Source organism: Cydia pomonella, chromosome 17, assembly GCF_033807575.1.
Source record: "Cydia pomonella isolate Wapato2018A chromosome 17, ilCydPomo1, whole genome shotgun sequence".
Classification (NCBI taxonomy): domain Eukaryota; kingdom Metazoa; phylum Arthropoda; class Insecta; order Lepidoptera; family Tortricidae; genus Cydia; species Cydia pomonella.
Genome location: NC_084719.1, coordinates 6,978,447 through 7,000,854, shown reverse-complemented (window position 1 = coordinate 7,000,854; position 22,408 = coordinate 6,978,447). Strand labels below are relative to the sequence as shown.

At 37.1% G+C, this 22,408-nt stretch overlaps 1 protein-coding gene across 7 annotated transcripts in view; it reads right to left on the bottom strand.

Moving 5' to 3' along the window:
- Positions 1 to 1,387: 1,387 nt before the first annotated feature.
- The window catches only part of LOC133527226 (limbic system-associated membrane protein-like), a 96,577-nt gene continuing 75,556 nt past the window's right edge, over positions 1,388 to 22,408 (bottom strand). For all 7 annotated transcript variants that reach the window (XM_061864132.1, XM_061864134.1, XM_061864135.1 and 4 more), the window contains exons 6-10: positions 16,473 to 16,601; positions 10,833 to 10,971; positions 6,091 to 6,239; positions 4,720 to 4,776; positions 1,388 to 1,648 (exon numbers count right to left, since the gene is read on the bottom strand). In XM_061864132.1, coding sequence (XP_061720116.1) covers positions 1,542 to 1,648; positions 4,720 to 4,776; positions 6,091 to 6,239; positions 10,833 to 10,971; positions 16,473 to 16,601 — 581 coding nt within the window. In that variant the 3' untranslated portion in view covers positions 1,388 to 1,541. The remainder of the gene's footprint in view (positions 1,649 to 4,719; positions 4,777 to 6,090; positions 6,240 to 10,832; positions 10,972 to 16,472; positions 16,602 to 22,408) is intronic.

The window sequence follows — 22,408 nt, the reverse complement described above, 5'->3', positions numbered from 1 at the left end:
AACTTTGCATTGGTTGATGTTAAAATGAAAATACCCGTCAACCGAATGACATCAACAAGGCCAATTGCGGGTACTTCAAAAATTTCACGCAGCTAAAAAATGTTGATGTCAATAATTTAAGATGTGAACCAGTCTTTCTCTAAGACCACTGAGGAGACAGTGCCGTCCTCGAAACCTCGGAGGTAATTTTAAAGCTCATGCATACGCGATTCAGTCCCGTTAAAGTAAATAATAATGTATAATAGATATGAACGTTGAAAGTGACCAAATATATCGGTACAAATCCAAAGATATTGTAAGATATATTTGACCACTTTGGCCGTCTCTCTTTCATACCAACTGTATTTAAACTAATACTTGTACAAAGTTGATGGTTAATCTTGTCTAAGTTTATGTCATGCAAAATGAGAACAGCCGGAGATAATATAATATGGTTGAGTGACTCTCCGGGACGGCGGCATGCCCGGCTAAATGTTGACTGCACTCTCCTTCAGTAACTCCAGTTAACATTTAAAAAAGTCATATTTGCATAGTAATAAGCTTGATATATAAGTTTCACATGTTCACAATAATGAAGGTACGCTCACACTCCATTATTGTTGAGCATTTAGGGTCCTAGCTGAATTGGTTGTTCAACACTTATGGAATATCCAGTTTAGCTAGAACCCTAAATGGCTCAACAGTCACGGAGCATAACTGTACTTAACTAAGACATCCAAAAATATACCGTGTGATTAACAAATATCTTCTTCTTCTTCCTCGCGTTGCCCGGCATTTTTCCACGGCTCATGGGAGCCTGGGGACCGCTTGACAACTAATCCCAAGATTTCGCGTAGGCACTAGTTTTTACGAAAGCGACTGCCATCTGACCTTCCAACCCAGAGGGTAAACTAGGCCTTGTTGGGATTAATCTGGTTTCCTCACGATGTTTTCCTTCACCGAAAAGCGACTGGTAAATATCAAATGATATTTCGTACATAAGTTCCGAAAAACTCATTGGTACGAGCACTACGAGCCGGGGTTTGAACTCGCGACCTCCGGTTTGCAAATCGCATGCGTGATTAACATATATAACTAACAAATATGTAATATAAACGAAAATGCCAATCAAAGATAAGTTATAGCAGTTTAAACGATATCTAGAGCTCTTTTCACATTTTAATTTCATGTGCGTTTCTTGTTTCTAGTTTTAGTTTTACAATAAGAAATTCAAATCCTCGTCGGGCTTGGATTTTCACTTGATTTAAGAATAAGAATAAGAATTCGTTTATTGTTTATCGTGTCAAACAAGATGTTAAAATGATACAGAGTCACAACGCTACCCTTTTCGGGCAACATCAATGTAACATTAACAGCTGACAAGAAACCATGATTTTGAGCCTTATATTTCATGTTTTCTTCATCCAATCTTAACAACTTAATACTTCAGATCCCATTAAAATAATCGTAATGTGAAATATTTCATGTATTACCTGTACCTGACTTTACATTAATAATCACCCATGCCTAAACGACATAACACCTATTTACATATATAACGACTACGTGAACATATAAACATTTGTTAGGTAACAAAACAGTATGGTTAACAAAGTCCTTTTGAATAGTAATTTACTCGTTGAGTTTCCTTTGGCTGCTTCTGTGAGACCTGTGAGAGAAAATACATGTTAAATAAGAATGAAAATTACTCGTACTTAATTTTCATGAGAAAGGCTTAGAGATAAAACTAAAAAAATATAAGAGGTAACTCGGTTTAACTACTGGCAGAGTCTAGTAAATAAATAAATAAATTCATTCATTTACGACCAACTTGGATCAATTTGTGTTAGTGAAAATAAAGAAACTGCCAACCCCCACACAACGTTGCGACAATCGTTAACGTTGAAAACGACATTACCCAAATATTATTTTTACAATTTAGTTATTTGAGTATGAAAACTGCCACCATACAGATGTTTATAAATTTAAAACAAATAACGTGGTGTTGTGTCCATCATGAATATTTATTAGACTATGCTATTTATTAACATATACTTGTAGATTATGATGACAAGTATAAGTAATTAATTGTTTATATTTTTTTATACAGGATGCTGTTTGATGTTAAACTTTTATTGCATGTATATTATAAAACACGTATTTTTGACGACGTTTTTCTTTTTGCAAAGAAAAGGTAAGTACATTAATAAGAACATTATCATGGTACACTTTAAAAAAAAAAACTAACCTAACCAAGACAAAAAAGTAACTCAAAGTATAGCCTATACAAAAAGTAAAAATAAAATAATCCCATTTACGAGTAACAGTAACAGTATCTAACTAACATAATTAAATGCTATCACTAACCCATTACCATAAGCGGATTTCACAAATGACTAAGGAAACCTAACTAAGGTAAGGCTGGCATTGCAGTAACTTAGAACATAATACCCCACTCCGTAATCAAAGACGTAGCGTAGTCTAGAGTCCCACAAAGGTGGGTTTACCTTACACTAAGATGTGACACAGAAAAGCAAAACAGAGAGGTTTCACTCGTCATGGAGCGCGATCAACTCAAATTAAAGCGTGCGTAAAATAAATGCATGCGATCAACGGAATATAGGAAAAATGACAATGCGCTTACCGAGTAAAACTATGTATAGTCTAATGACAATGATGGTTAGATTATCTAATGTAAAACGGCGGGCGGCAAATACATCGCGTTTAACGCTACGTTTATCGCATAAAACAACCGCCGTCCATCTTCAGGACAACCAAAACTCAGAAATCGCAAAAAATATCAAAAATCAACCTTGTTTTGGTACTAGTACGGTTGAATATGACTCTTGACTTGTACTTAACAGAATACTAATGAAATGACAGACAACGCAACGTGAAAGTTCATTAAGTGGCTGGTTTAACGTCGCTACGTACGTTCTACATTTCAATTTTAACGAGCTTAAAGTTTGAGTCGCGTTTGGCATTCGTAACGTCGTTCGAATTGGCCTCTACATTGACTAAGCTGGAACTTTATAAGCTACCTCAGTAATTAATGATGGCCCTGAAGCGCGATTAAATATATAAATAACCGCCATAACTGCAGCTTGTTACTGTATCGTTACTATGTAGGGCAGGAACCCGATTCTGCCTTAACATTTTGATGTAGTTTTCATATTATTTTAAGATGACTACTTCGCAATAATCCCGCTTTCAACTTGATAGGATAGGTTTAGGAATAAACAATGGTGTATATTTCCTTCCACGGTCATCAAACATGAAAAAGCATGGTCTAGAGCACTCAAAGCTCTTTATGCAAAGAGTAGACTCCAGTTGGAGCAATAAGCTATAGAATATTAGCAAAAGTGAACTCTAAATGGGTGTAAATTTACACGGGCCATTAGGGGGTCAAATGAGCCTCGTCCAAGATGGGTCACTCTGACAAGACAACACCGATTATCGAATGTATGACAAAGAGGAAGATATAGTAGACCTAATGCGTGAATGTCATGCCCTTGCCAGACAAATAATGAAGGACTTTAGAGCAGGCTACTTATCTGGAACTAAAGCAATTCAAAGCACTGCCTATGAGCTTCAACATCCGCCACATGGAGGTGGTCGGAAAAGCTCTTGAGGAGGGGAAAGGTCATTTTTAAGGAGGTAAGTACACAAAAGATCCCGATAGGTCAAAGTGTATCCACCAGGGCTCCCGAAATTTTAGGATAAGATACTCCCATGGTCATTAAAAATAATGATGTCTTACAATTAAAAAAAAAACACAAACCAATCGCTTGCATTTATTGGTGTTAGATACCTTAGAACATGAACATGATAAAACCATATTTATAAATTTGTTTAATCGGAGGGCTTGAGAATCGGGCTACAGATCAAGATAATCGGGGCTTGGCATTCATTATTCAGTAAAGGTACGCTAATTGACATGAAGCTACTGAATAATGATTAAGGGACGTTAATCAAAGTAAGTGAAATATTGGGTTTCCGTATTATCTATTACACGACTTTTGATCTAATAGACGCTTTCCTTGAATATATAAAATAAGGATGGTTATCCGTTGCTGTCTTGTGGCTTGGTGAACTATTAATGAATTTAGAAAGATAATTATTGTTGGATGGGAAATTAAATATGAATTTAACATAAATGTTCGGAATCATCATCGAAGACCCTACAAAGAAACTTCATTGACAGCATTTGAGCAAGGCTGCGACGAAAAACGGAAAAGACTAAGAGAGGAACTAGTTACAGACACCAAAGAAAGTAATGAAAAATAAGAAAAAGACAAATGACGAACGAGTGACTAATAAGGAATGGTACGAAATAAGAGACAAACGAAAAACGAGTGAAACGAGCGATGCTGATACCGATAATATCTATTTTTGTGGTTCTGGGTGTTTTGTAGTTGGCACTCAGATAGATAGTGACGGTTAGGGTTTGCACGATGGATCTGAAATGTATGGGAAGATCCGTAGATCTGGATCCAGATCCGGATAATTTCATACATTTTGGATCCGTATTTCAAACCCGAGTGACGGTAAAAATGGTCGAATATACCGAAACATGGGTATTTCTATTGCAACATACCTTTGTTATCATAGAAATACGCACGCACCTGCGTTACGATCTAGTTGGTAGTCTTAGACGTCACTTCACTATCTTTTTGATGCTGACTGTACTTACCTACGTAAGTTTTTTTTATTGATAATATAAGAATAATATAAACATACCTCCAGCTACGCTGATTTGATTGCTGAAGTCTTCATTGTAAGAGTTTAGTTTGATTTCTGTGGAAGAAAAAAATGCTTGAAGTCCATTTTGTTGCACTAATTTAATGGTATAAAATAGTGATAGGTAGGAAAATAGTAACAAATTCTTCCTGAGGACTTTGCTTCTCTTATTAATACTATTTTATTAGGTAGACGTTCGGTATTATATCTCATAGCAAAGTATTTAGTCAATTGCTTTCATCCGATGTAGACTGCCCGCAGCTCCTCGCAGCCTTACAGTTCCGCACTCCGCAGAAGTTGACCAGGTCCAAACACTTATTTAGCTTACCGATTACGCGTTCCAACTCAGGCAAACGGGCTCCTATACACAGAATTTGCGACCACCACAACAAGTTACTTTCAAATGTAGATTTATTCTCATGCTCCCGTGCCTCATTCAAGGCTGCTGTGACAAAATTGTACAAAATAAAACAATAAGAAGTAGGATTCGTTGTAAATCCATATAGATTTTGTAGCGGAAATAGTTAAATTAGAGTTTGCATGTTGCTAGGTTTACATTCTGATACCACTTATGTTCTCAGTGAGATATGTTTAAGGAATCATCATAATCTATACTGTACTAGTTACGTATACACTGTCTATATTGTTCTTGACTTGTATGCTTCTGTTTTATCTCCTTGTAATAAAAAAATAAAAAATAAAAATCCAATAGCCTAGTTCAATTTAGATTCCACCAACTCCCAATAGTCTTTATACCCTGGAGGGTGCTTCCTCTGCGTGCGTCCCATGACAAGACCAACTTGTACTCCTTTCACTCATTATTGATTTATTTATTTTATTATTTATAATTCAAATTACATTACATTATTACTACTAAGGCACTGCGAACTAAAAAACATATAAAAATACAAAGATACAATACAATAACAAAATACAATCTAAACATTGGATTTGGGCGACGACGTTACAGCGTGGCTCCGTAGCGTCGTCTGACTCGCAATCGTATATTGTCAAAACGACCTGTACGTGTTGGATTCGGCTCAGCGCAAACCTCTCAAACGTTCTGAATGAATACCATGGTTCCGTGAGTCTTCTTCTTTCTTCTTACCTCTTCCCATTACATGAGGTCGGCTTCCTTAACCCTGAGGTGCCACTTGCTCCGCTGATAAGGGCGCCGGGAGTTAGGAATAAGAAGAATAAGAATTCGTTTATTGTTTACCGCGCCTCCTCCTCCTCCCTCCTTCATGTCTCTCGGAACATTCGTCATCCAGTTTTAGGGGCATACCTTTCCCTCTTTCAAGAGCAGCCGTGGAAAGGTACGATGATTACGTGATGAGTAAAGATATAAAAGAATAATGATGTTACACTGACCGTAAAGCCTGAGTGTGCCCTCGCTCTTGCCCAGCGAGTTGGTGCTAACGCAGTTGTAGGTCCCGATGTCGCTTCGAGCGAACTGCCGGATCGTCAGCCACATCGACACTTTGTATGAGGACTTTTCTTCTCTTATCGTGTATTTCGGCCTGCGACAAATGGTTTATGGTTATTATGAGCAGTTTTAATATGAGTTCATGTACAATAAAGAAAAACTCTTATTGATAAGTAACTGAAGTTTAACAGTATTATGAGTCTAATTTTACGCGCTTAAGCTCGGACTTCATTATGCATATGATTTCTATATATTCTACACCGTGGGCTTCTTAAAACCGATAAATTTTAAAGGTGTATTCTTGACCGCATTTAGAGACTAAAATGTCTTTTAAAAAAACCTGAAATCGATCGTGTTTTGAGATAATGACAATTGTTGTGAAAAATTATTTATGTTATAAACACCTGTGTGACTCTGCCAAGCCAAGCCAAGAAAAGCCAAGCCAAGCCAAGGTTTAGACATACCTACTGACAGACATTAAAGTTTTAAAGTAAACTCGCAATTTTTATCTGTAATCAATAACAAATTACTTACTCGTGTTAATGATTTTTTTTTCACCAAAGTAAAAATAAATAACGTGTGGGGTGCAGAAAACGCAAAAAAAAAAGTTTTTTTGGCGAATTTGGCCAAGATTCATAAATCATTTTTTGCTCCTTATGAACTAAGGAATGCGTGGTTAAAATCTGTCGGGTTTAATTGGCACACGGTGTATAAATAAAGAAATAAAATACCTGTTGGTATTTTACGACAACCTGACACAGATACCTGTACGGCTAACATCAGTTTTGATACTGACATATTCGCTCACGTCTACGTAACTTACTTTAATATGCATCTCGCTTCGTAGTGACATATTAGTGCAAGCGAGATGTACAGAAAGTAAGTTAAGAAGACGTAAGCAATATGTCAGTGTCAATGGCGGTAGCCAAACTGTGCCTTTTTTAATAATAAAAAAAACGAAACTAGTCAAACGTATGTAGCTATGGTTAATATACATCAAATTATGTAAAAATATTTTCCATAATGTCAATATCCAGAGAGGAAAATGGGGACTACGTTTGTATGGAGAAACGGCCGTCCCCTTTCCTCTTAATGTGTTTAAATATGAATTTATTACAAGATTTGTAACCTAAAGAAACAATTAAAGAAAGGTTTTAACCCTTACTTGAAACTAATGAAAAATATAATTAAAAGGAATAAAACGACGTTTACATTTATATAAAGTTTTGAAATTTAATTACTCAGACGTAATTTATTCTGACAAACTTTTACAATTAATTTGATTCAGACCTATTCTTTATTAATGTTACTTTAGAGTAGATAACATTTTAAAGGTCTGATTTTCGTCAATTATGTAACATGACGTAAGCTGCCTTCAACCTTCAAATATATCATCTTACTCAAAAACAAACCTATAACCTTTCGCAAAACTAAAAATAGCGTTCCGTCGCCCACATTAGTAAAATAACACATTTTTATTTGAACCCCTTTCCATTCTACGAATTCTAAAAATAATGGCTATACATTTACATTCAACTTGTATCCTATTTTACAAATTAGATCATATATTATTTTATATTAAAACTCACTTTAACCTGCTACATTTCCTTCCTAACCTGAGTAGTGTAACTTTAACCTGTATCTCAAAACTAGCCATTACTTCATCTTATTAACATTCCGTTCCCTTTTAGAAATTTGGGGTACTTGATATTTCAATTATTTGGGGTACTATTGTACAAAATATTTTTCATTCATAAGAATAACAGCTCGCGCGCACAATATCGCCTCGTGTGTAATGACACTAATGACCAACTTAGCACAATTGTATCATAATGTACTATTAACTCAACCGAACAATTTAAAACTATGACATATCATTATCAATGACACTTCGAACATCGATAGTTCAGTACCCCTATTGTAAATAAATTCGATTTCGAAACGTGACGTACGCGTTTGCGTTTAGTCTCATTTTGTATTGGATTTAGAAAGAGCGCGCCAAGCGGGACGTTTTGGAAACTCAAAATCCTATACAAAATGAGACTTAACGCAAACGCGTTCGTCACGTTATGATGTCGATCAAATTTACACTAGGGGTACTGGATAGTAGGTACTTGCGTTAAGCAGTAAATATATAAACTCGTAGTAAACACTAAACAATATGAAAATAGGCAAGTGTACATGTTCGTAGGGGCCTTATCAATTAAAAATAAATTATGATTTTAATTTCATCTCGATACCTCCACGCGTTCCCGAGATAAAGGGTCTTGATGGACAGATGGACGGACGGACGGACGAACAACAAAGTGATCCTATAAGAGTTCCGTTTTATCCGTTTGAGGTAGGTACGGAACCCTAAAAATTGTTAAATTTGAATCAAGCTACAGTAGATAAGCAACTAGACTAACCTGCTCATCGCCGGCGAGTTGTATTAGCAAAGGCAAACTTTCCCCTTATTACGAATCATTATGACTCCCCCCGTTTATCCGGGACATTACATCTCGCCTGTAAGACCTAGAATAGCGTGCATGCTCCTGCTTTTCTTGTATATATGATGGTTCAGTTAAGTGTTCTTGTACAGGGAAAAATGAGCTTTGGAAAACAAAGGTTTTGCTCCTGAACTCTGTTTAGTTTCTGCAGCGAGATGTTGAATGGATGTTTTGTATTTAAATTCAAAATGAATATTTATTATTTAAGATGAAATAATGTGATTAACATGTAAAACTATGTTTTAAGAAATAATTGAATGATGTCAATTTAGGAAGGTAAGCAATACTTTATTCACTTCTTACCGCTAGGTTTCCTTTTCAAAATATCAATTTAAAACTTAGGCTTAAGAGTTCCGTTATATTATATAGTTCCGTTAAATATAATATTTAAAAGCAATTTCTTAAAATTTTAGCCTTACTGAAATAAATTACCTATTTATCGTTTCATTTAATGAAATATAAATACTAAAAAAGTCATCAGTAGAGGACAATATTGAAAGAAGCATCGTAGTAGAAAATGGGTAATTTTACAGTAGTCCAAGGACGTCCTGTGACTGATATGATGAAACCTAAAACATGTAACGGTGCGTATAACAGAACGTTACACTATCAACTACTCTATTATTTCTGACATAATTATACAAATTCTAAATTCCCTTTTCAAATTCAAATCCTTCTTGGAATCCCTTTCGCTGGTTTTAATTTAAAATCTCTATATTCCAACATCGTCTTCTAAACATAAGTAATATACAAATTATTATTTTATGCCCCAGGGCTCCCTTTAGATACAGTTTTTTAATTCTTAATTAGTTTAAATTTGTATTGTACCTATCTTCTTCCTCGTGTTGTCTCGGCATTTTGCCACGGCTCATAGAAGCCTGGGGCCCACTTGCCAACTAATCCCAAGATTTGGCGTAGGCACTAGTTTTTACGAAAGCGACTGCCATCTGACCTTCGAAACCAGAGGGTAAACTAGGCCTTGTTGGGATTAGTCCGGTTTCCTCACGATGTTTTCCTACACCGAAAAACGACTGGTAGATATCCGGGTTGCAAGTCGCACGCACTTACCGCTAGGCCACCAGCGATAAATGTATATATTTACATTTTACTCTAGTAATAATTCTCGAACTTCATTGTGATTGTCATATTGTTGTGTAGTAGTCGAAAGTGCAGTGCAATAACTAATAATACATGATCGCCTAGTCGTTAAAAAAAATTGGCACTCCCATAAAAACATCAACATCTGAGCAGCCAAAAAGTATGAAACAAACAATTTTTTCTCGTTGACGTTTGAAACCTTCACAGTCTTTTGGTAGGTAACTGGCAACGATTATGCATTTGAATTCAGAACTATCGCCCTGCTAGAGAAAAAAAAAATCTGCAGGCGAGCATTCGGGGGGTGGCAATCATTAAGAGTAGTCGATGTTTGTGATCTAGCTGATTGATACAAAAATATATACATATAAAATCAGAAATCTACGTCGAATGTTTGTCTTCCACCACAACTAGGCGGCACTCTTTTACAGTACCATACTTCGAGCAACACCGGGAAGGGAGACGGCATTCATACTATTTCCCCTCTGCCGAAGCATAGGCACAACTGTACCTACGGCGGTGCATGTTGTGACTCGTCCGTACACAAAAAGAGATCGAGGTGTGCAAGATTTGTCTTTGACGTGTGTCATTTTCTATGTATTTGTAACGTCATTACAGATTTGATTTTGTATGTAGTGAGTAAGAAGTGCGACTGTGTGCACGTTTTCCCCCGCAAAAAATGGCAGAATGATTAGTTCGGTAAGATATCGTTTAGGCTCCTCCCTTCCAACGTGTCGGAAGCCGGTGTTGCTCGAAGGTACCATATTAAAATTGCTCAGTATGGTCTATATGCACATCGTAAAATATTGCCCGAGAGTTAATCATTACTAGTACAAGGGGATATTATTTCCCACTTGGTCCATTATTCGTACGTTACGTACAAATAGCCATATATCTGACGTGCCCGTCCCCCACAAAAATCAGTAGACTGTTTTCACAGAAAATTAAAGACAAGGCGTCTCCAGTTGTTAACTCCTCTAAGATGGCAATAGTCACGTTACATTTTGTAGTATCTGTCATACATTTTTCTTTTCGCTTGGCGTTTATCGAAGTACAAAAGTCATCTTGGCTAAGCCCCCAGGCCATCTTCAAGTTCAACTCACCCGTCCAGCAGCATCTCTCCCCTATTCTTAATCCAATAGTTGATGGTGTTGGGGTAGGCCTCCACGTAGCACTTCAGTTTGACGTCCGTGCCCAGTGGCGCCCCCAAAAGTTGGTTTGGCACTTTCACTGTTGGTGCAACTGTCGAAAAAAGTATGAATAAATATATGTTAGTGCGATTATAAACTTTAAAAAGATGAGGAGTGTCGTTGCAAAAAGGGTTCGTTTCCTTTTTTTTAAGTATCAATTATATTCTACATATAACAAAAAAATACGCATTTTCATTAAAATAAAGTTCTTGTTCTCTAAAAAAAGGTACAAATATCGAAGTTCCTTGTAACTCAGTGCCAACGTAACAATAAGTTGTAAACATGTTAGTAGTAAAATTTTATATATGCATGTCCGCTCTTTCAAATTTCATTTTCATTCATTCATTCATTCTATAAAATAACAATTTTTAAATGTAACGTTCGGATTCAGACCGCACCAATATTACTGCATTACTGCCGTACATGTCTAAAATCCACATCGATTTCTGCGTTTGCGGCAGTTGGCAGTAATATCTCGCTGCAATACAGTTGCAGTCGACTGCATTGCTGCAGTAAATGTCAAAAAGTTCATTTTATCGAGAAATTTATATTAGTAGTGTAGTCGTAGTTTGTAGTACGTTCTTGATCTAATCTAAAAGTCTAACATTACACATGAACAATGCGTGCGTGCGGATGAAATGTGTAAATAGACTTAATAAAAAACTTTTTCTCAGTATGCTTACACTAAAAATAACACAAGTTCATGAAAAATAACAATACGTGACAATCGAAACCTGCCAGTAACATTTTCTCACTTCAATTATACAATCGATACTCTGACAATGTGTATCGCCACGCCAACAGAAACAGAGTGCCTACCGCGACGCGAACCACGTTCGACGTGTTGCCTCCCTGTCGCACTTGTAAATTCGTACGTAAGTGTGATAGAGAGGCAACACGTCGAACACGGTAGGCACCCGTGGTTCGCGGTAGGCACCCAGGACAGGTATATAGTTGGTGCCATCCACGATGGCGCGCAGATTTGTCAAATCTGACCTAACGACATGACAATACGATTCAAGGCACGCGTCGCGAATGACGCGATCTATACCTATAATACAAGTTCACATGTACAAAATGATAATATTATAAAGATAGTTTAATGTTCAAGTAGGCATATTACAATGCGCTTATGAATATCTAATAAAGCTACACCGGCTCTAACCCTACACCTCTGACCCGAGAAGATTTAAATCCCCCCTCAATTGGAGGAGGGTATCCCAATATGGACCGGCAAGAAACTAGGCGGGACACATCTTTTCAAAACCTTACTCGTACATCTTATAATTTGATTACTATAGAACTCATGCATTTATATGTACGAGTAAGTAGCTAACTGTATGCAGTAGGTAGCTACTTTTCTTTATAGAAATTTGATAAAAAAATATAATACATACAAATACGTATCGAATTCTTACAAAAGGATAATAAAAAATATATAATGAGATGAGAAAATACATTATATAAGTCTGACAGATTGCTATACCGACAAAAAATATTTTATGTGCTTTCTTACCTGAGCTGTGTCACCTATACGAGTACAATGATTTAACATATACATATAAAACAATTATTTTAATTGCTACTTGTTTTTACAGTTTCTGGTTTGGACCATGCATGTTTGTCTGTCAAATAGTCCTGGACTCTGTAATAAGCCTTCAACATCAATGACTTTTTTAAGTAATTCTTAAGAGCTGGCAAGGGTAATCTTAAAGCATCGTCAGGTAACTAGTTATAAAAATTAATGCATTGCCCAACGAATGACTTTTGTACTTTCCGGACACGAAACTTTCTGATAGAAAGCTTATTTTTATTTCTAGTGTTATAGTTATGGACATCTGAATTCTTAGTGAAAAAGTCTAGATTCATAACAACATAAATAATACCATCATAGATGTATTGGGAAGCTACAGTTAAAATATTAATTTCTTTGAGAAATCGAAAATGATTCACGTGCTCTTAATTTATATATAGAACGAATGGTGTGTATGATTATTGATTCCAGTAAGTACAGGTAGTTGTTCTAAAATTGAAGAGCTTTAATTGTACAAATTGTATAGTTGGTCTTTAGTCACGCCTAGGAAAACTGTAGCTGTGCACGTCTGCACGTGCTAACGAGTTCCCCAAAGAGAAAGAGACAAGCTTATGTTCAACAAGTGTAAGTGTGATATGAAATTTTATCAACAAAAACAGGTTCCTATGTAATGAAATATATATTTTTTTTGTGATCCTTATGTACCTACCTATAGTTTTTAAGGTAAATTTTGTAAGCGGATTCGATGATTAATAGTTATTTGTACAACAAGAGAGCAAAGTTTGATATAAGTATCTTCGAGTGCTTATTTTGTGTCCTGTGCAAGCGAAAGATTCTATAATAGATTTTCGAGCATAGCTAGTGCCACTACATATTTTTCAACTAAGTGGATCGTGAAAAGAAGAATTATTTACTTTGTAATTTTTTTAAAATTTAAACTTTTTCTTCATTATTTAATTATTACGAATGAATGCTCGTAGGATGTTTTGAAACCATGCGGTCTGACTTATTTCGGGGGCCTTTAGTAAACCGTCAATGCACCGTTGAATTAGTATGAACTTTATTGTCTTTTTCTTTTTTCCAATGCAAGAAAGGGTCAGAGACAATGGAATCCAAATATTTCGAACTTGTATTAGGCCCCACACATATGACATTCGAATATAAAGGTCACTTGAATGTCATTTCGTCTCACTCTGTGAGCAAAATGCGATTTTGCTCACTGTTTTTACACATACACATATGACATTCGAATATAAAGGTCACTTGAATGTCATTTCGTCTCACTCCGTGAGCAAAATGCGATATTGCTCACTGTTTTAAGCAGCAAATTACCATTGTTCGAGTTGCTGAGGTGAAAATAGATTTTTGTCGATTCAGTTTTTAGATATTTTAAATGGCGGAGCCATACATTTATTCAGTTTTAAGTTATACGCGCTACAGCTCATGGAGCCACTAGTATAATATGATTGCATGCACTCGCAAAATTGAAAGAAAATGGCGGCCTGTCAACCAAGGAAAGTAACGTTATTTTATTGCACCGAGGGAGCTGTGATTGATGTAACCGAGGTCCCCGTGCTCGGTGCGGGTGGGACGCCATTTTGAAAGGTAATGCGACCTGGGTTTCTATTTGACCCGAGAAAGTGACATAGAGTAACGTTGGTAAGTAGGTCCCAGCTGGCTAGTTTTCTGATAAGTGGCGTTGGTTGATATATTAATTTTGTAACTTATATGTGGTATAAAGACCCTTCTCTGAGTGTAGCAACATATATGTCGCTTTAAGGTCCCGTTGTTCCGTGACCTTCTCTCACTCTAACTGAACGTAATGCGCGCCTGTGAGGTGGATGCGCGGGATCGTGACCGCGGATATCATGTTTTTGAATTTTAATTTGTTGTGAGTTTTAACAAAAAAAGTAACCGATAAATTCCCTCAAAAATAAACGTTCGCAATTTTAAAATCCATTTTCGTATTTTTAACTTATGCGCGTAAATGGTAAAAAAAAAATATAATGCGTTTTAGACCTATGTTTTTTTTCTATCTGGATGCAAATCGATGAAGTCTTTAGAGAAAATCCTCAAGATTGTTAATCATATTTTTTGGCAATCGGATTGTGATCTAAAAAAAACCGGCCAAGTGCGAGTCGGACTCGCGCACTGAGGATTCCGTACAAACCTGTAGGTATATATTATTATATGATGTAACTAAAAATGTAAGGTTTTCGCAATTTTTCCTTTATCTGTGCTATAATACGTTGCTTCTTATCAAATTTCAAGATTTTGAGTTTACGGGAAGTATCCTGTAGGTTTTGATTCCCTTGCGAGTGTCGAAAATTTTCGGAAATTTGCGGCATAAACGGCAGTATCTTTTGATTGCGTTGGTTTAGTTTGATTTTTTCACAGCTCCAGGACAGTAGACCTGAGTATTTGATATCTCCACGTGTTCTTGAGAAAAAGGGTCTTGACAGACAGACAGAAAGACGGACGGACGGACAACAAAGTGATCCTATAAGGCTTCCGTTTTTTCCTTGCGAGGTACGGAACCCTAACAAGCGGCACGATTTTTCATACACCCCGCTCTTGAACCTACAGGACCTCATGAAGCTGTCAGACTTGCAGTATTTACACAGCCATTTTTTTCTCCTAAAATCCCACTCGTACTAGAATAATAAATAATAATAATAATAAAAATGTTTATTTATCAGCTCACAAAGGATTTGTAACAATTTCACAGTATGATAACAACATTTAAATTCGAGATGAGGTTGTGATCCTTTGTGAGAGACTGGAGTCTGAACTAGTTATAAACCTGTATTACAGTTCACCAGGCTCTCACCCCCGAGAAAACATTAAGTATACCTATATTAATATATAGGTTTTGGTACTAAATCTACAAGTGCACAACAGAACTGATAATAAAATAAAACTAAAAATATCGGAATAATACAAAATATGTATAAACAAAGAGTTAACAATATTTACGTATCACAATGTCTAGTAGTGTTAGACAGGAGTTGAAAGTGTGATTAATTTGTAAATGTGCTCGTGTGTGTGTGTGTGTGTGTGTGTGTGTGTGTGTGTGTGACAGTGACTTTCTGCTTACATTCTCTTAGTGTGAGAGTATATATATATATATCGGTAAGGTCGTTAACCTTATTGTACAATTTAGAACAAAGGTAATCAACATGACGTCCTGAAACTGCCAAGCGAAATTTCTGTATACCACAGACACGAACTCGACGTTTATTTTTCGTGAGATTTTTATCAAAGGTTATGGTCTTATGTTTTTTTAAAATGACTTGGCGGAAAAATAGACTTCGTACCGACAGCACTTTACTCTCCCTATAAAGATCAATGGTGGGATACCTGAAGGGTTTCTTGAAAATTACCTTTAAGACTGCACGTTGCGCTCTTTCTAGGCGCAAGAGTAAGGTTTTCGCAGCACCACCCCATACACTAATGCAATAGGTTAGCAGTGATTGCGCCAAGGCAAAGTACACCATTTTTAATGTCATTTGGTCGACTACTGAGCGAAGGTTTTTAAAAATATAGATTAATTTCCTAATTTTCTTACTAAGTGTATCAATATGTATTTCCCACCGGAGGTTGCTATCAACTATTACACCCAGGTATTTAATGCTGTAAGTACGCGATAGTGAGGAACAAGTACACTCAGCTAATTGCCTTGGACATCTGTGGGCAATAATTTCCGAGAACTCCGCGCTCGGTTGCGAAACAGATGTTGGCGAAAAGGTTATAAACTTAGATTTATCTACATTTAGTGTAAGAAGATTAGATGACAGCCACTGCGACACATGATGTAGTGCATTCTCCGATGCCTCTTTAGCGCTAGACCAATCCTCCCCATGCACAATCAGAGCCGTGTCGTCGGCATACGTAGAATGTTCAAATAACATTTATACTAATTTGAAACAAAATATAGAAGTGATGACATCGTGTTCTGGGCTAAATGAAATTGTTAGTCTAACAAATGTCTGAATCGCTTTGGATAGAAAAATACTTACAATTTACAAGTAAAATGATCCTTTTGCTGACCGCGGGCGGCACGTCGTTGGACGCGATGCAGAGAAATGCTCCCATCTGCTTGCGGTCCACTCGCCATAACGGTAGTGAGCTGCCCACGTAACTCTCAACTGTGTGACAAAAGAATAAGGTTGGTATTCGATTAAACGTTAATGTTACTTAAGATATTTGAATTTTGTCCATCGCAGCTCGTTGCTAACGTATATCTAGACTATGTGACAATGAAAATAGGATTAGTTCTTGATGGAACATGAATGTGACATGTGATTATTGGGATGAAATGCTTTGTTTCTCGTAGCTATGGAAGCCCGCTACTTAAAGTCATCTCTTTCAACTGTATGAAAAAGAATTAAGATTGGTAATTTAACAAGCGCGTTACATAAGATAATTTGTTTACAAATCATATGTGTATCTTATTGCCATAGTAACGCAGTTACAAGTGACTTTCAACATTATTTAATAAAAAATAAGGTTACTATTCAGGACACAAGTTTATTCAGAGCAATTGAATCTCTCAAATAAATGCTTGTGAAAAAAACTTTTTTGAATGATTTCGTGCTTAGTGTTCAAAGCACGAAATCATTCATCATTCAAAACCTCCATTCATTTTCATACTATAGGTATTTCAACTTTAAAACAAAAGTTGATGCAGTGCTTATTTTTTATATTCCGGTTTTTTATGTAGCGCAAAACGTACCCACCGACAAATCGGCTTATTTTGCCGACTAGTTGCCGTCTAGCTGCCGGCTAGAAATGATAGTCGGTTACTGCATAATTACTTAACTCCTTACCCCCAAACATTAGACGCGCTCAATCTCTTGCTGTATTCAAAAAACTATTTAAAGAACATTACCTATCTCTTTTTTATTTATACTACGTCGGTGGCAAACAATCATACGGCCCGCCTGATGGTAAGCAGTATCCGTAGCCTATGTACGCCTGCAACTCCAGAGGAGTTACATGCGCGTTGCCGACCCTAACCCCCTCCCGCCCCTCGTTGAGCTCTCCCTTAGTGCTTAAAATATATAGTTATTTTTTACTCTGTGGTTGAAATTATGTGGCTGTTATAAGTTGGTGTATTTTGGTTTGTGTCTAATATATTTATGATGTATGTTTATGTATGTCTATTTTATTATCTTCTACGTCTATGTTTGTTGACCTAAATTGTGTGTATAAAAGTAGGTTTCATAACGTTTTTTTGCAACACCTACTCTTTTTAATTAATTGTTTTGGTTTCCGCTACCCAAAGGTTGTGAAATTGTGGCACATTTTGCGATTTAAATCTATATAGCATGACTTTACTAAACGTAACGTAGTATTTAACAGATAAGGAACTATATTACCTCCAATATTCTTTGAAAAGTAAATAAATATTGGTAGTTTTCAGTCTAGACCATGAATAAACTGTATTGGATGTAATTATTATTTTATTATCGTTCTTTTAATTTTTTTTTACTAACCACAAATTAAAATTGCCTTTTATACAACCCACTCAGTGTTTGTGTCACAGACATACAGGTTGTATAATTAAACTCCCGGCAATATTTTAGGGTGTGAATTATGGGATAAATCGCAAAAAAATGGCTCCTCCCATAAAAAAAAAACATCAACATTGACCAACCAAAATGTTATGTAACAGCCAATTTTGTTCGTGACTCCGGGTTTCGTCTCATACTTAGTAAAAGCACAAAATAAAAAATAAACAGAAGGTCCGTTCCCGCCGTTCTTGAAAATACATACCTAAACTTGCCCGACTCACTAGGGTTGCTTCTGTATTAATTTCGAAATTTAAAAAGAGTAGGTAATATAAGTTTACAGACATGCATACATCGATTCGTTTATACATACATCTTATCATGTTTACATTCCTTAGAGACTGCATTTTGACGTACATGACAGTAGGTACCTACGTAGCGGCGGGGACGTCAAGTGAGCAACGCGCGCACAGCCCGACTAAGCTCTGCCCGAGAGTGCCCGAGAACGCCTGTAAAGGTGACTTCTGCGTGCGTAAATGTCACATCTGTGTGCGTGCGGCGAAAATGGCACTTTGTACTGAGCGAACTCTGCTCCGGCGCGCGTCGCCGCTATTTACTTTGTGGTAGAAGTTAATCAGTATGACTTATACATTAATCTTACAAAATATTGCCAGTACTTCTACTTTTTATCAAATTTTATCGTTATTATAGATATATTTTGACGTATATTGGATCAATTGCTTGTTGGCTCCGCTTAAATACGCGTATACTGGAGTATATATACTCTCCTGCAAAATCCTGATTTTGTACTTGCCTCATCATACCTACTTAGGAGGTATCGATATGTAAAACAGTAAATGTACCTACCATGAATACCGTGATGTTAATGATGGACGATCGTGCTATACCGACGACATTGGACAAAATTATATTTGAACTTTACCACAAATCTATACAGCTTATCGGTTTAACAAGTAGGTGCGCTTGGGTAATCTATTTAGCTACATTGTCTGTGGTGATGTGTTCTATAGGTACTTTTAATATTTAAAATAGTTTTGTATCAGTCTAGACACTACACACATTTAAATCTTTTATCAGGTAAACGGTCGTGTTCTATAAACTTTTCATTCCTTATGCTCTGGGTGGGTCGTTGTTTCAAGAAGTGTGCAGAAAATGATACGTTTCTGCACTAGAGAATTTTACTTTCGTAGTACGTTTTCTTTACGATAAGCAATTAAAATGTGGTTTTAAATGGATTTCTTGTATATTTCCATTCTGATATATAACTTCTCATTGCATAAATAACGATACTTTTACCTAAATTGTTAATTTAAAGTATCGTCAAGAAATACTATAAAAGTTTAGTCATGTTTTTTTGAAGTCATGTATTTTACTTTCCTCGCATTGGAAATTAAAAGTAGAGTGCTCAACTCGGTTGAAAGGCACCATTTTGGTCTCGGTTTATTTGCGCTTTCGCTGCGTTCGAGCACCAAACTACCTCGACAGAACACCCATTTCTGTGAGTCCTTTCATCCCTAGGTTAATACTATTGTTCTATAAAGATAACCTTCGCATGTTAACTGCAAAGCTACATTACTGTTGCCGCGTCATTGTTGCCACCGCCATATCTGTCAATTTCCTTAAGGAAATGAGTGAGGTTTTACTGCATTACTACCACCATTATGACGTTCATTACATCACTCAATTTATCAACTAAACTAACTGATGCAGTTTCGGCAACGAGCTGCAGTTACTCAGCTTACGAAGCAGAAGGTCCCGGATTCGGATCCTGGTAAGAGCAATAAATAAATATTTCCAGGGGAATCCGATGCTAGCATCCCACCACGATCGCAGAGCGGTCGTGGTGGGGGACCGGCTTAAGCCTCCACCATCTGAATATGTCGCCTTGAAGAACTCGTCATCGTCATGTATGGGTTCCAATGTTCCTAAATTATGTTTTCTATGTAATCTAGTCGTCTAGAAGGTACACGTCCTAAGCCTTATTGAGCTTACTGTGGGACTGTAATTTTACTGACAGTAATGTCGAAATAGTAGGGAAATAAAAAGTAACTCCTATAATCATTTATTCTGTACGTACTAGTTTTCTTTACAAAATCGTTTTATTATTTTTACATAGTTACTTTGTCCACAAGTCTTCAATCAAAAGCGATTGGCTATTTATTATTAAAATCTGGTGAATGAACGACCTCTTTGAACACGCCCTCGTGCTTTTTTGTATTACAAACATTCAATAAAAGGTTTCATAACTTATAGGCTTTTTATTACTTATCAGGGATTTTCGATTCAATAAATAAGATATATACTTAGATTTAAGAGTTTATCTAAGTGAGATTTTAACGGTTACTAGCAGAAGAATTAATAGGTAGATATAATAATCTTTATTGGCACACTTCAGAAAAATATACTACTCAAAGGAAGATAATTGATAAGATAGAAACAAATAATGAATAGAATCAGGCGTCAAGATACAGGCAAACAAGAGATGGTCTTATCGTTGACGAGGGATCCTTTCCAGATAACCTTTGGTTAGTGGAAACAAAGTATTTAATCAAATATAGTAAGTATTGCAATATTTTTTTATGATATTTATAATAAATAGTTGTCCTACAAAAACAACCTTGTGGGCAACCATGTATAACCACATTGTGTCGTCCTACAAGTAGGGCACTATACCTATTATTATTATTGTAGTTTGTGGGCCTTTGAATGCCACGTCGACCAGGCATTGGTCTATTGTGACAGCCCTTTAAAGTTCATTACTGATGCCCGTTGAATCCAGGAAATTCCAGATTCTTTGGGCCGTAATGTTCTGTACCTCATAGGGTTGCAATACGTGCCGCCCTAGGTGGGTACTTACTTCTTTTTGACATTAGTGGTCCACAGGAGCAGAGAATGTGCATTGCAGTCTCCTCTGACTCATGGCAGAACCTGCATGTCGCGTCTTGTTTCTTTCCGATTTGAAACATGTGTTTGTTCAATTTACAGTGTCCAGTCAAAATTCTGGTCACCGCGCAGGCTTTGTGTCTTTTGAGCCCTAGAAGCTCCCTAGCAGATTTGCTGTTGAACCCTTTGATTAGAGCTTTCGAGTGTTCTTGTCCTTTTACGAACTTCCACCAATCGTTTGCCCTTATTTTTTCTAAATTGCTGAGCAGTGAATATGCATCCCGTTTTGTGATTCCACAGAACGGTTCTGGGCCGACCAGGGGTGTGTCTGCGCCCTTTCTAGCAAGTTCGTCCGCTTCTTCGTTTCCGTTAATGTCGGAGTGCCCTGGTACCCATCTAAGTGTGACTTTGTTGGAGTTTGCCAGTGCATTGAGGTTTGTTTTACAGTTCTGGACTAGTTCTGAGTTTGACTCAAGGGATTCTAGTGCCAGCAGAGCAGCCTGGCTGTCTGAGTTGATGTAGATATGTTGGTGTCGTAGGTTTTTATCCAGGTTAATCTCCGCACATTTTTTGATGGCGTAGACTTCAGCCTGGATGATTGAGGCCTGTGTGCCCATGCTGACGCTGGCTCTGAGCTTAGGTCTCTCAGCATAGATCCCACATCCTACATCAATGCCTTTCTTGGAACCATCCGTGTACCATACCAAATATGGCTTCCCTCTTCGACAAACATTTGGTTGTTGGTCCATTTGTCTCTAGGAGGTATTTCTACTGTGTACAGTTTAGTAAACTGACATTCATCGTGTGCATGTTATCGGTGGGCATGCTAAGGGTTCTATTTGCAAAAACCCAGGCCTTTAGTTTGGTTAATGCTTGAGAGCGCCATTTTGGCCTGTTTAGCGTGCATATTCTGTAGACGCACTGCTTAGCCTCCTTTTGCACCTGCAAGTGGAGTGGTATAATATCCAGCAGTGCGTCTAGGGCCGCCCCCGGTGTCGAGGAGAACGCGCCTGTTGCTGTTAAACATGCCGTGCGCTGCAGGCTGTTTAGAGTTTCTATTGCCGTCTTTTGGTTGGTTTTGTTACACCAGACTGCGGAGGCGTAGGTAATTATGGGCCTCACAACCGCTGTGTATAACCACATAGCAATTTTGGGTCTTATGCCCCATCTTGCTCCTGCCATTCGACAGCATGACCACATGGCCATTTTCGCTTTTTGTATAATATTTCTTAGATGAGGGTTCCAAGTTAACTTTTGGTCGAAGGTGACCCCTAGGTACTTGACCTCGTCTGAGAATGGTATTGTTTGTCCATTAAGTCTTGGTTCTGTGAGCTTTTCGAGCTTTCGTTTCCTTGTGAATGGTACTATTACAGTCTTGCTCGGATTAATGGACAAGTCATTTTCTCTATACCATTTGAACATTGTGTTTAGAGCTCCTTGCATTAGGTTTGATATCGTGTGGAGGCAAGGGCCTTTGATGATGACTACAAGGTCGTCGGCATATCCTTGTGTGTCATAGTCTTGGCCTGACATAATTG